This window comes from Sinocyclocheilus anshuiensis, unplaced genomic scaffold (genome assembly GCF_001515605.1).
Source record: "Sinocyclocheilus anshuiensis isolate Anshui unplaced genomic scaffold, SAMN03320099.WGS_v1.1 scaffold2041, whole genome shotgun sequence".
Lineage (NCBI taxonomy): Eukaryota > Metazoa > Chordata > Actinopteri > Cypriniformes > Cyprinidae > Sinocyclocheilus > Sinocyclocheilus anshuiensis.
The window spans coordinates 83,278-97,497 of NW_015541069.1; the positions used below are offsets into that span (position 1 = coordinate 83,278).

At 38.4% G+C, this 14,220-nt stretch overlaps 1 protein-coding gene across 1 annotated transcript in view; it reads left to right on the forward strand.

Annotated features, from left to right (window-relative positions):
* LOC107690683 (glutamate receptor ionotropic, NMDA 1-like) overlaps positions 1 to 14,220 on the forward strand; it is a 26,669-nt gene that overhangs the window by 5,104 nt on the left and 7,345 nt on the right. The window contains exons 2-14 of the mRNA XM_016489076.1: positions 1,375 to 1,509; positions 2,019 to 2,195; positions 5,053 to 5,115; positions 5,872 to 5,969; positions 7,089 to 7,210; positions 7,910 to 8,084; positions 9,652 to 9,796; positions 11,746 to 11,832; positions 11,945 to 12,080; positions 12,162 to 12,289; positions 12,485 to 12,649; positions 13,299 to 13,417; positions 13,852 to 13,964. Of these exons, the coding sequence (XP_016344562.1) occupies positions 1,375 to 1,509; positions 2,019 to 2,195; positions 5,053 to 5,115; positions 5,872 to 5,969; positions 7,089 to 7,210; positions 7,910 to 8,084; positions 9,652 to 9,796; positions 11,746 to 11,832; positions 11,945 to 12,080; positions 12,162 to 12,289; positions 12,485 to 12,649; positions 13,299 to 13,417; positions 13,852 to 13,964 (1,663 nt within the window). The remainder of the gene's footprint in view (positions 1 to 1,374; positions 1,510 to 2,018; positions 2,196 to 5,052; positions 5,116 to 5,871; positions 5,970 to 7,088; positions 7,211 to 7,909; positions 8,085 to 9,651; positions 9,797 to 11,745; positions 11,833 to 11,944; positions 12,081 to 12,161; positions 12,290 to 12,484; positions 12,650 to 13,298; positions 13,418 to 13,851; positions 13,965 to 14,220) is intronic.

The window sequence follows — 14,220 nt, forward strand, 5'->3', positions numbered from 1 at the left end:
ATGGCTGCAATATAACAAAGAGTGAAAAATTTAAGGGGGTCTGAATACTTTCCGTACCCACTGTATATATATAGGCTTTATAGACAGATCAGTTGAGAGTGACTCTAGAAGGACCAGCACCACATCCTCTTGTACCACTGTTTGAAAAATTAATCTTCCAGAATCTGGCAGTAAGTTTTGGGAGTTCATTTTTAGTTAAAGCCGCATTTGACAGGGTATGCCAGCCACAATCTCATCCATATTGCTATCAAATATAGCATTCTGTGTAGAATTCAAGTAGCTCCGATACATTTTGTAGTCTGCGCCGACTCGCGCATGTGATCCGCTCCGTGCTATCGTGTCTCTGGACCAGAGCAGAGTGTGTGTGCGGTGCGGTGGTTAGCGTGACACAGCGTCAAACCAGACTTCTTTTTTTCCTCAATGGAAAGCATATTTACACTGTTTGAATCGTTCCCTGTCCCCTATATAGTGCACTACGTGCCATTCACTGTACAGAAAATACAAATTCTGTGGACAAGTGACCGATTTCAGCCGCGGCTTCGGCGTCTATTTTATAGTGTAGGGGGCGGGCGCTTCGGATTCTAGAGAGCATTTGATTGGACAGAAAGTTTGATGAGAAGCTGAAGTACGATGTGACGTCAAAAAAATCGTTGAGCCGTTTTGGCGGAAGTGACAAACTAAAAGCTTTGAATGCTTATATCTTCTAAATGCGAATTTTGGAGCACACTGCCTTATAGATAACCTTAAGACTGACATATTGATACTAACACCGCGCATAATGTTATGCGATCCATGTGCACGAGGACGAATATCTCCTTTCCCAAGCGGATTTCCCAAAACTGGACGTGTACACGATGTATTATAACATACATCGTTCCGCATGCGTAGGGACCCTGTGAATTTGCAACGCAGTCTATAAAATATCAAATGACCAATCAGAATCTAAGAAGTCAGTGATAATGTGGTTAAATTACGTATCATGTTATTAAGCTAATGTTTGGTGTTATTTTATTGTCATATTTTTGTTTGCTTAGTGGTCTTTGTTTGACAACAATGCCAGTTTAATTAATATGGTCTTCTAGTTTACTATTAATAATAGTTAAAGTATTGTTATGGATCTGGTTATCAGTATTTTTCTATTACAGATTTTAGTAGGTGAAGTAGGTTTGTATATACATTGTGTCATTAATTCATTAGTCATGTATTGATTTATTGATTAATTTTAAAATATGCAATATAGTACAGGTAGGCTATCAAAATACCAGGATTGAAGAGGACTTTTACGCTGTAGCTTAGAAGTGTTTGTGACAAATTCAAATCAAGTTACAAAGCTTTGCCAGATTTGTCTCCTCACTATGTTCCTCATGTCTTCAGGTGTATGCGATCTTGGTGAGCCACCCACCCCAGTCCAACGACCATCTGACTCCCACTCCAGTGTCCTACACAGCTGGTTTTTACCGTATCCCTGTAGTGGGCCTCACCACCCGCATGTCCATCTACTCCGATAAGGTGAGTGTGGGAGACCACCGGCAGCTGGTTTATGACTCACTATATTTCAGACAGAAATTCTACTTGCGCTTCACTGCAGATGTCATCTGTTCTTTTCTTCAGTCACATTTTGAATATGGTTGGCTTGGAGTTTTGAAGTGTGAAAACCTTTTCTGCAGGATATAGTGTAGCGAAGCCCTGAAAATATGTTTTTACATGATGGCCCACCTCCATGATGTTTTTCTACTCCTCGTAAAGAGCAGAATAATTTGATAAATGTTTATTCGTTTTCAGTTTAGTATTAATCTACCTTTAATTAAAAACTTTCATAAATACTGCATATAGCATTATGACCGATTGACTCTTTTAGATTCACTTATACTTTGCCTTATGGCATTTTGGCACTCTAAGAAGTGATGTTTGGATCCGTCTCTAAATTAATTACAGTTAAAGTGATTAAATTCTAATGAACTGAAATTGCCTCGGGCCTTTGAGATTCACTAGTTCTTTCCCCCCAACCGTCCATCTAGAGCATCCACCTCTCCTTCCTGCGCACGGTGCCACCCTATTCCCACCAAGCCCAAGTGTGGTTTGACATGATGCGTGAGTTCCAGTGGAATCACATCATCCTGATTGTGAGTGATGACCACGAGGGCAGAGCGGCACAAAAAAGACTAGAAACCCTGCTGGAGGAGAGGGAGACGAAGGTGAGATGCGTGGACTGCCGACTCACATGGCCCAGCATGTAAATGAGCGTGCGTGTGTAAGTCAGCGTGTGTTCCTGTAATCAAAATCTCAGAGGTCCTCTATACAGTGGGTACGGAAAGTATTCAGACCCCCTTAAATTTTTCACTCTTTGTTACATTGCAGCCATTTGCTAAAATCATTTAAGTTAATTTTTTTTCCTCATTAATGTACACACAGCACCCCATATTGACAGAAAAACACAGAATCGTTGACATTTTTGCAGATTTATTAAAAAAGAAAAACTGAAATATCACAGGGGTCTGAATACTTTCCGTACCCACTGTATATGTTAAACGTTTCCTTTTTTCTGTTGTGTAAACACATTTCTTTCCATTGGCTAACATTATTTATGCCAGAGGCATCAGCAGCGTCTTAAGTGGTTTATCTGCAAAACTTTGTACTTTTCTATTCATCTCACATTGCTTTTTACCATAGTCAGATTCTCCTATTTGTCTATCCACAACAGGAGCAAAATGAGGGACTTAGCCTGGGGCTGTGCAAAAAATCAACGGCAAGAGAATTTGGTTGCTTTGAGTTTCTGTGAGAATGTCTTCCCAGCAACAGACAATGACTGATTCATTGAGTGTTCTCTGTGTGCAGCTTTGCGCTGTTCAATATTGCACATTATGTAAGAAAGTATTTCACAACAAATGTGAAGATAAAGGCAGTTACGCACCATGTGAGCATTAAACCTCTTCAGCTTTTGCATTTGTACAGATATGTCTGATTATAGTGAAAGGTTACATATGCATTGTCTAAATTAGAACAGAATAATGATTTGTAATTCAGTAAAAAGAGACATTTCTTCGGGACCTGAATCCATTAGCATGGCACTGTATTTTTAGGACACTTGCAATGTCATTGCAATGTCATTTTCAGCAATGGCAGCCCCAAGGCCAGCTGTTTTTATATGCACATTCTCAGATTGGTTTGGGTCAGATTTGGTCAGATTTGGTCAGTAGAAGGGCTCATGAAAGTCTTTCGGTTGTGTCTGTTATTACAACAAAACTTTGCCTGCACGTTGTCCACACGGTTGGATGGCTGCATATTAAAGCTGCATATTAAGCCATTATGATAGACAAGAAAAACAACAGTTTTTCTCAGTCCGTTGTGAGTTTAGGGGGCAAACAGGCTTTTAACTCTTCATTTCCATCAGTAGAAATGTCTGCTTTTATATATATATATATATATACAGACACACACACACATACAGTACATGCATTCATACATACATGCACTCAATTAATTACTCAAAAAAAAATCCCACAAATCTGGCTGAGAATATGTTCAGCTGCTGAAGCCTGATACAGTCAGGCACAAAAATCTTACAAATACAAATATGTATTACATTTTTTCTGAATTGCTAAAACCCATTTCTTGAAACCATCACTCATTTTCTCAAAACCTTAAACACAAATCCAAATACTCAAACTAAATTCACGACACCATCAAAATCAAAACAATCACTGCAAAATCAAACGGTGCTCTCAGATCACACACACGAGTCAATAAAATAAACTCTTCAGAGCATTCATTAGACACTACAGAGAAAAATGGAGAACACAGCATCCAGAACATTACAAAAAAAGGTATATTATATTGAGTAAACAATTTTGCTATTTTATAAAAATATAGTAATTGCAACTGAGTAAGGTGAATATATTGTATAGGCCTACTGTATGTGCTGCAAGAATAGTATTGTGCTGAATATAGTACTGAATGTTTGTATATATTCAGCGCTTGGATATTGCAAAATTACTGTAGTCCAACTGCAAAGGCCAAAAAGCTCAAATACTGTAAAACTCTAAATGAATAGCACGTTACAGTACACTCAAATACTGTAAATTGTGCAATTGTAAAATCAGGGTCAATGAGAGATTCATTCTGTCTCAGTATCATGTCTTTGTGCTTGTGTCCGGCCTGAGGACTTTGTCCACATCACAAGTAATGTTGTCTTTTTTGCTAGACAAAGAGTTTAGCAGAAAGAGTGCTCTATTCGACAAATTGGTTTAAGCTAGTGAGAATTTGGTTCAGAGATTGGGGTTTAGTGTTTTAGCAATTCAGAAAAACTGTAAATGCATAAAAATAATCTCAAATAATCTATGTCCATCTATTTAGCCTAGCAGAGTTTTACTTTTTAATTTTGTTTGTGCTCTGCAAAAGCAACAAACGTTTGACAGACAAACAGAAAATATAGGTATGCAGATTCTGTGGCTCTGAAAAATGTGCATTATCTTGATAGAGTGCTTGAAAAAAATGTTTTTTCAATATTGCCACAAGACATGTCTGTCTATATGCCTGGACAGATATGTCTTGTGGCAGCAACTTCTTGTGCTTCATGGACTGTAGCTGATGTTCTTTTACGGTAGATTGACGAATAAAGAAATTTAAATTGATGGATGGTATTAGGTTGCGCTTGACTGTATTGCACAATTAACAAACAGCAATTCATTATAAAGAAATAGAGTTCAGAAGGCATTAGAATTTATTATTAATTGTGCTAAAGCAAGGAGCACACTCAGGGCAAGTGTATTAATTAAATGCAAGTGAAAAAGTTAAATTAAAATTAAATATGAAGAGAATTAAAGGAGGAGAAGTCATCATAATAATAGCGTACAGGTTCAGGTCATATGCAAGGATAGATAAGGTTGTCTGCTCCATGTAGTCTTTGTTGATGTTTTTGCAAGCCCCAGGATTAGAGTTTCCCAATTTGAAGCAGAAAAGTGGAGATTTGTTGGAATGCTTTACTGCGCACCATTTATAACTGTTTATAATATTCTGTGTCTGCATATTTTCTCTGTGCACATTATTCATCAGAGTAAAAACAGGAACTATGAAAACCTCGACCAACTGTCCTTTGACAACAAGCGAGGACCCAAGGTATATTTGCATGGTCAATGCACGCCGCCCAAAAGTTATCTGAAAGTAGCCACTAGAAAGCAGTCAAACAATCAACAAACCGATTCCAGAGATCCTTATCCTGCCAGCACGTCTATTTATTTGTTTGGATTCTTTTTATGATTTCAATCAAGAATGGGTTTTTTTTCTGTTAAAGCGTATACAAAAACTCGCTACCCCACCTCTCACTTTTTTATTTTTGTGTAAAGGAATGCATGTATTGAAGCCAGCAAGATTGCAAGTCTATTCTTTTGACACAGTGCGTGGAGATCTGGTCCTGTGGGACAGGCACTATCCAGATGTTACTCCCACCTTTCTGCAGCATTTCTTCCTTTTTGTTGTTTTTGTTTGTTTGTTTGTTTTTGGTTGGGAAAGAAGCCACCACCACCACCACCACCTTCCTTCACCTGTTTTTTGCTTTCCGGATGCATCAATCTTCTTCTCCCTCTTCCTCTAACATGCACGTTTTTCCTTGGAATCTTGATTCCCTTGAGTTTGCATGTGAAAATGCAGAACTTTTTACCTGCTCCAAGCTTTCTTAAGTTTTTTTCATTTAAGCAGATTATTAAACAGATTATCTTTTTTTACTTCATTTTTTTCAAACCCCCTCCCCCCCCCAAAAAAAAAAAAAAGAAAGAAAAAAAAGAGAAAAAGGAGAACAAAATGCAAGCGCTCAAAGAGCATGGTTCATGGTGGGGATGAGTCAACTACTTGACTAATGTTGTGTCCTAATCCCAGGCAGAGAAAGTGCTCCTGTTCAGCCAAGACACAAATCTGACGGCTCTGCTCCAGGAAGCCAAAGAGCTAGAGGCCCGAGTTATCATCCTTTCTGCAAGGTGAGTTCATCTCCACTGTTTAACCCATTACTCCTAATCGCTAATGTTACTGAATAATACAAGAGACTGACTTAGTGCAAGCAAAAATGGTGAAGCCTGGGCTGGAGAATTCTAAAAAGATATTTGTGTTGCTATTTAAATCAGTTGGAATTTTAACTGAATTGGTCACATCTCACAAGAAGTTGGAACTGATTTAGAATTAAAATGGATTGGAATGATAGGACTTTGATTGGATTGATTTACTAAATTGCAAGTCAAAGAAATTCAGATAGTGCTTTCTGGGAAATAAAGTGTTCTATCTTGAGGCTGTATTATAGAAACATCCTAACTTAGAATCCTATTCTATCTGTTTAGTAACTATGGTCATTTTCCCTTTTTCCACATATTTTTTCAGATATTTTCACAAGTCAAAAATAAAGATAGGAAGTTTCTGTAATACAGCCCCTAGTCCACAAAAGTACATTTGTTAAATACATTATAATATAATATAAGTCAAAATGGCCAATTGATTCTCTCTCTCTCTCTCTCTCTCTCTATATATATATATATATATATATATACAGTATATATATACAGTATATATATATATATATATGCATTCAGAATCCAAAATCATGTTTGGTTCAAAATTCAGTTTAGATTCAGGAATTGAATCGGAAATTTAAAAGACATTCTCAGTGCACTGCGTATATTTGAAAAGTGAACCAGTTCAGTGAGTTTATACATTAAAATATTAAAAATAATAGCAAATAAAGCTAAAATGATGTCCGGCCTCAGTACAATCACTTCATAAGGCATTTTCTGATTAAATGAGCCAACATCTAATTTGTTAACAAGAGATTGCCTCAAAATGTCAAACAGTTTCTCTGCCCTTCATGAGTCACTCATAATCAGGCCCACACAGATTAAACAGACAGACTTAGGGGAAATCTGAGGCATTCTGCGTAATATGGCAAAATGTTTTTACACTCTGGTGACTACAAACATATTTAACATAAAAATACACTAAGAAATGTGTAGAATATTTGATACGCTGATACTCTTGCTCATAACATTATAATTGGAGGTGTTAACTCCAATCACTCCAATCTCTTACTACCAATCTTTACCCAATCACAGTGAAGACGAAGCCGCAGCCATTTACAAAGCGGCACGCCAGCTCAATATGACAGGCCCTGGTTATGTGTGGCTGGTTGGAGAAAGGGAGATGTCTGGTAAAGCACTGAGTGAAGCCCCAGATGGTATGTACTTTTCATCCTCTCCATTTTCATCCACTCATTCTCTCTCTCTGTCTCTCTCTCTCAGGCTTTTTAACAAACTGAACATGTTTGCCTTTTAAGCTTTTTATACGATTACAATTTGCAATCCCCATCAACGAATCAGTGTCTGTGCTGTACTTGCGTGTTTAAACGTTTAAACATCTCCATGCTTAAAGGTTTAAAACACAGTGATTCTTTACTCATTGTACTGTGCTTTATGTCTAATGTTTAATTTGTTTCATTTTTGAGTGTTTGTCCTTTCTTTCAGTAGACAACAAATGATGCAATAGAGAGTTGTGGTAATCCATATTGGTTTGAATGTGCATACATTTTTAAGGCTTGGCTGTCATGAGTTTATTTATAAGTGGTGCATTGCTACCTCCACATTGAGGTGTGGATACCATGGTAAGCGACAACCGCATTTCTTTGTTCCCGGCTTCTTTATATACACATCCATGTTCAACTTCACGCCATTCTGCTGACCCTATCCTAACCCCCCATGACTTTCACAGTCCTTCTGTCTGTCTTGAGACAATTTGTCGCTCATATGCAATGCACGTTTGTTTCTCTCTCTGGCAATGTGTGCATTTCTTTATTACGAGTATGCCTTGACGTGTTCTTGAAGTGAGAGTCGTGTTGTGAGGCATTGGCCAACACCATGTAATGTTGTCAACTGGGCAGGTTTGCTCGGCCTTCAGCTTATCAATGGCAAGAACGAGTCTGCACACATCTACGATGCCGTGGCTGTGGTGGCCCAGTCCATTCAGGAGCTCTTTGAGAAGGAGAATATCACAGAGCCTCCTCGAGGCTGTGTTGGCAATACAAACATCTGGAAGACTGGCCCACTCTTCAAACGGTGAGGCCAGGGATGAGCGCTGGCTAGCATTCGCTAGCTTTCCAACCAACCATCCATTTGCTGTCATGCATTATCATACATTACCACTGGTCTGACACTGACAAGAGTGGAAGCATTCACACCACAAATATTGAAACCGCTAGCTTTTGGCTTCTAAAACCATGCCTTGACTCCTCAAACAGAGTAATAATCGAGTGCAAGGACACATCAAGCCTGTTAAGTTGTTGATTACATTGGCCTTGTGAAATCTGGTGGCACCTATTTGCATTTGAGACCCAATTTGAGACAGGTTACCTTACAGGTGTCATTTCTGTTCTCCTATGTCTGTGCCTGCACATTATACGTGCCATCTGACTCCACCCCACCCCACTCCACACGACACCCCCTAACTCTTCCCTAGTTATCGTCATGTCTTTTTCTATGTCCTTTCTTTCAGTAGACAACAAATGATGCAATTGAGAGTTGTGGTAATCCATATTGGTTTGAATGTGCATACATTTTTAAGGCTTGGCTGTCATGAGTTTATTTATAAGTGGTGCATTGCTACCTCCACATTGAGGTGTGGATACCATGGTAAGCGACAACCGCATTTCTTTGTTCCCGGCTTCTTTATATACACATCCATGTTCAACTTCACGCCATTCTGCTGACCCTATCCTAACCCCCCATGACTTTCACAGTCCTTCTGTCTGTTTTGAGACAATTTATCGCTCATGTGCAATGCACGTTTGTTTCTCTCTGCCAATGTGTGCATTTCTTTATTATGAGTATGCATTGACATGCTCTTGAAGTGAGAGTCGTGTTGTGAGGCATTGGCCAACACCATGTAATGTTGTCAACTGGGCAGGCTTGCTCGGCCTTCAGCTTATCAATGGCAAGAACGAGTCTGCACACATCTACGATGCCGTGGCTGTGGTGGCCCAGTCCATTCAGGAGCTCTTTGAGAAGGAGAATATCACAGAGCCTCCTCGAGGCTGTGTTGGCAATACAAACATCTGGAAGACTGGCCCACTCTTCAAACGGTGAGGCCAGGGATGAGCGCTGGCTAGCATTCGCTAGCTTTCCAACCAACCATCCATTTGCTGTCATGCATTATCATACATAACCACTGGTCTGGCACTGACAAGAGTGGAAGCTTTCACACCACAAACATTGAAATCGTTAGCTTTTGGCTTCTGAAACCATGCCTTGACTCCTCAAACAGAGTAATAATCGAGTGCAAGGACACATCAAGCCTGTTAAGTTGTTGATTACATTGGCCTTGTGAAATCTGGTGGCACCTATTTGCATTTGAGACCCAATTTGAGACAGGTTACCTTACAGGTGTCATTTCTGTTCTCCTATGTCTGTGCCTGCACATTATACGTGCCATCTGACTCCACCCCACCCCACACGACACCCCCTAATTCTTTCCTATTTAGTCATGTCTTTTCCTAAGACATACCTGCATCCCCCATCTCTGAATTTCTGGTTAACTTCCATTACTTCCAGTCATCGTCAATGTCTTCCTTTCTTGTTTCAATGAGCATTTTGTGCCTTTTCTAAAAAAACCCCTCTGGTGTACTAGAGTGCTGATGTCATCCAAGTATCCAGATGGCCTGACAGGCCGCGTGGAGTTTAATGATGACGGAGACAGGAGGTTCGCCCACTACAGCATTCTGAACTACCAGAAAACCCGGCTGGTGCAAGTGGGCGTCTACAATGGCTCGCAAGTATGAAATCGGCCCAGTCTTTTTAATGAGCTGTCCTTCTGCTCGGTGCAAACATTTGCTATTTTAACAGTTTGGACAGTTGCATACTGTAATTTTATTGTAACACTTTACAGTAAGGTTACAGTATATAAGTATCATCAATGAACAACCATTTTTTACAGCATTTATTTATCTCAGGAAATGTTCATTTATAAATATAAATGACTAAAACACTGCACACTAAAGCATTTCAGCCTTCAGCCTTCCTTAGAGTGTATCAGGTATCAAATTAATTACAGGTGTAAGTACAATTAGTCAGTGAAGTTGGGAGAAACCAAAAGAACCATTACAGGGGGATATGTCGAATACCCTATATACCTATAGGGTATATGTCGAATGTCACCTAACCAAACCCGGAAAACAGGGGCAAGTTCAAGCTCAAACAGGTGCGCAACGTTTTGCTACAGTTTCCGGTTTGAACGACATGTTTCCTGGAAACGGTGTGCAACGGGGTTTGAGATATGTTTTCTCTTGTTTGGTGGGTGTGTCAAACATGTCAGCCTAATCAGCAGCGACATGTATATAAACCACGTGGTATTAAAGAGACAGCTGGCACAATGTAATTAACATCAAAATAAATTCACAAGAGCAAGTATATTGTTTGCACATGTTTATTTACATTAAAGGCAAAATAACTGAAATAATAAGAGCACAAGTATAGATCTGGAACTTCTTTAAGTCTGTCTAAATATCATTTAGTAATTGCAATGTCTTCTGGTCCATATCCTTTCCTTAGGAAGGTGTGCTAGACACTGATTAATGTAACATAAAAATACTATACATATTTATATATTTTGCTATTGTATTGTGGAGTGACAATTTCATAAACTTTTCTATACTCCTCTGATTATATAATGGTGAATATTACAATAACATAGCACAACAACAGTGATCAGCAGTAATGATAGACCTAATACTCACAATAAAAATAATAAGGTCATATAGATCATAACACAGTCTCGTAGGTAAGAAGTGGATTATCCTTCACCTGAAATGTTTGTCTTCCTGAAATGCGAGGCTTTGATTAGTGCATCTTTGAGCCTATATTTAGTATAAGTAAAATACTGTTAAAGTATTTTAAAGTACTGTGTAAAGTACTGTTAAAATCAGATACTCTAAGACTTTTACTCAAGCTGTTTTGGAATTGGTGACTTGTAACGTGTAGTGGAGTAATTTTCACTGTAAGGTATCTGTACTTTTACTCAAGTATGGTTTTTAGGTACTCTTTACACCTCTGCGGTTATCCAGATCGAGAAGTCAGCTGATGCTGCCAAGTGTAAACGCGTCGTGTCCTGATTGACTGATGATCCGATCTGCTTGATCAGATCACGGTGATCGCATGTTAATGCCAAGTGTAAACGCAGCCTTGTACTAATTGCATTTTTATGATCCCCATAGTCTTATCTTACAATCTATGCTTAATTTGACACAAATAGAAACAGTTGCTAGGACATTGAAGCCTATAGATTACATACGTGCTTACAGTTTATAAAGGGTCTAATTGAATATATTTTCTTTGTGCAGTCTTCTTTGTATACTGTAGTTCATTATTAATTTGAAGTACAGTAGCTGTTAATTCAATTATACAAATTTACTTTTTAACAAGGTATTAGTATATGTAGAAATTTTAACATTTCTACAAAATTAACATTTAACCAAGATTAATGTTTGAAAACATTGAAAAAACAACATTTACACTTATTTTAAATGATGCTTACATATGAGCAAAAAAAAGAGCAAATGCAGTGAAAACATCTCTCTCTCTCTCTATGTATGTATATATATATATATATATTCTGTTATTGTCTGGCAAAAATTATATGAAATTGTTTTTACAATATTCCAAAGTAAATTCATTTATAGTAATGGAAATGATTGAACGTTACTGACGACAAAATATTTTGTTCTAGGTTGTAATGAACACTCAGAGGAAGATTATTTGGCCAGGAGGAGAGACTGAAAAGCCAAAAGGGTATCAAATGTCAACAAGATTGAAGGTACTTTATTTCAAGGCTTTTTATGCATCATTGTTTTTTGTTCTAAAATAATAAATAAATAAATATAATAAGAACATTACATTGACATTTAGTTCTCTCGTTCCTTTGCTAGATTGTCACCATTCATCAAGAGCCCTTTGTCTATGTGAAACCAACACTACGAGATGGAACATGTAAGGAAGAGCACACTGTAAATGGAGTCCTGATCAAAAAAGTGATCTGCACTGGCCCTAATGAGACCATTCCAGGTAGACATTATGTATTATATTATATATAGTTTGTTGGACTAAAGTGCTTTGTCCAGATCTGACTGGCTTGTGTAACTATAGGTCGCCCCATAGTGCCTCAGTGCTGCTATGGGTTCTGCATTGACCTTTTGATCAAACTTGCAATGACAATGAACTTCACCTATGAAGTGCATCTAGTGGCTGATGGCAAATTTGGCACTCAGGAGCGTGTGAGTAATATGATAACTTTATTGATTCTTCACCTGCCTGAAGCTTTGCATGTCTTTTTCAAGGTCATGCAACTAGGCTTGTCTGCGCATTTCCAAGTCTTCTTCACAGATGCTGTTAAGAATCTGCTGAAATATACATAAAGTAAAGTGCATTTAGGCATGACAAGTTGCTTAATGTTATCTCCCTGATGCCAGGTAAATAACAGCAACAAGAAGGAGTGGAATGGCATGATGGGAGAGCTCCTGAGTGGCTTGGCAGACATGATTGTGGCTCCACTTACAATCAACAATGAACGAGCCCAGTATATAGAGTTCTCGAAACCGTTCAAGTACCAGGGGCTCACAATACTTGTCAAAAAGGTGAGCCTCAGATGACCTACAGATCATCGTTTTAATGTACAGACTTTAAAGGGACAGGTCATTCAAAAATGAAAATTAGATTTATTTTTTTCCATCCATACAATCCATGCAATGAAAATCAATGGCATCCAGCGTTGTTCTGGATCCCACTAACTTTCAATGTATGGGCAAAAACAGTTATATCTTGTTTTCTGTTCCACATAACAAAAAAAAGTCATACTGGTTTGCAATAATATGAAGTTGAATTTTCTTTTTTGGATGAACTATCCCTTTGAAACTGCATTATTCCCTGAGACCAATGAGGGGGGAAAATGGAAGATCTGGGGTCAGTTTCATTTGAGTTTTCAACTTCAAGTTATAAATAAAGTATCTGAAATGTAATTAATTTTTGGAAAAATCCTCTGAGAACATGATTTTCTGGGACGGAAATAGTATTACATTTTCTTGATTTAATTGAATTCTCTGAAGTGGGCTTATCTCTGTACTGAGAAAACGCTGTGATAAATCAGTTGACTCTGGAGTACAGTGAAATCTATTAATACACCTCTGACCAGTGTAGATGTAGACTCCATTTGATGCTCCATATGGTGATGCATGTGGCGATGTGGGTGGTGTTTGTTGGATTGGATAAAGCGGTGTTATTTTGCAGGAAATACCACGCAGTACGCTGGACTCGTTCATGCAGCCTTTTCAGAGCACTCTGTGGTTACTGGTGGGTCTATCGGTCCATGTTGTGGCGGTGATGCTCTACCTATTAGACCGTTTCAGGTAAAGGACAATATTTGTTGACACCTTAATGGGATAGTTTATCCAAAAAATGTAAATTATGTCATCATTTACTCACCCACATGTCATTCTAAAGCTGTATGATGTTTTGTTCTTTGGAACACAAAAGAAGATATTTTGAAAATATTTAGTCTGTACAATAAAATAATACAATAAAGAGTCAACATTCTTTAAAATATAAGAAAATCATGAAGAAAATGACATAAAGATGACAGGATTTTCTTTTTGGGTGAACTATCTCTTTAGAAGTCATCCATGGATAGATGTAGGAATGACTAAACACACAGATGTGAGAATGAAGCTTGATATTAATAAAGTTTGCAGAAGATCTCAGAAGTTTGGCTGAAGATTAACAACATTGTCTGGATGCAGTTTAAAAGCATCTGTCTCTGACTGATATGCGCTTTGCTGTGCAGCCCGTTTGGAAGGTTTAAAGTAAATAGTGAAGAGGAAGAAGAAGATGCCCTCACCTTATCCTCTGCTATGTGGTTCTCCTGGGGTGTACTTCTGAACTCCGGCATTGGAGAAGGTAGACATCAGCAGTAAGATTATTATTCGGTCTATTGGTGCTGTGAGGTGGAAATATTGCTGACTCTGTGTTTGATTGGTTTTGCAGTAAGCATCATTTTCTTTAGCGCTCTCACCTCTCCACTTACATTCACAGGTGCCCCTCGGAGCTTTTCAGCAAGGATTTTAGGTATGGTGTGGGCTGGTTTTGCTATGATTATAGTTGCATCTTATACTGCCAATTTGGCAGCCTTCCTAGTGCTGGATCGGCCTGAGGA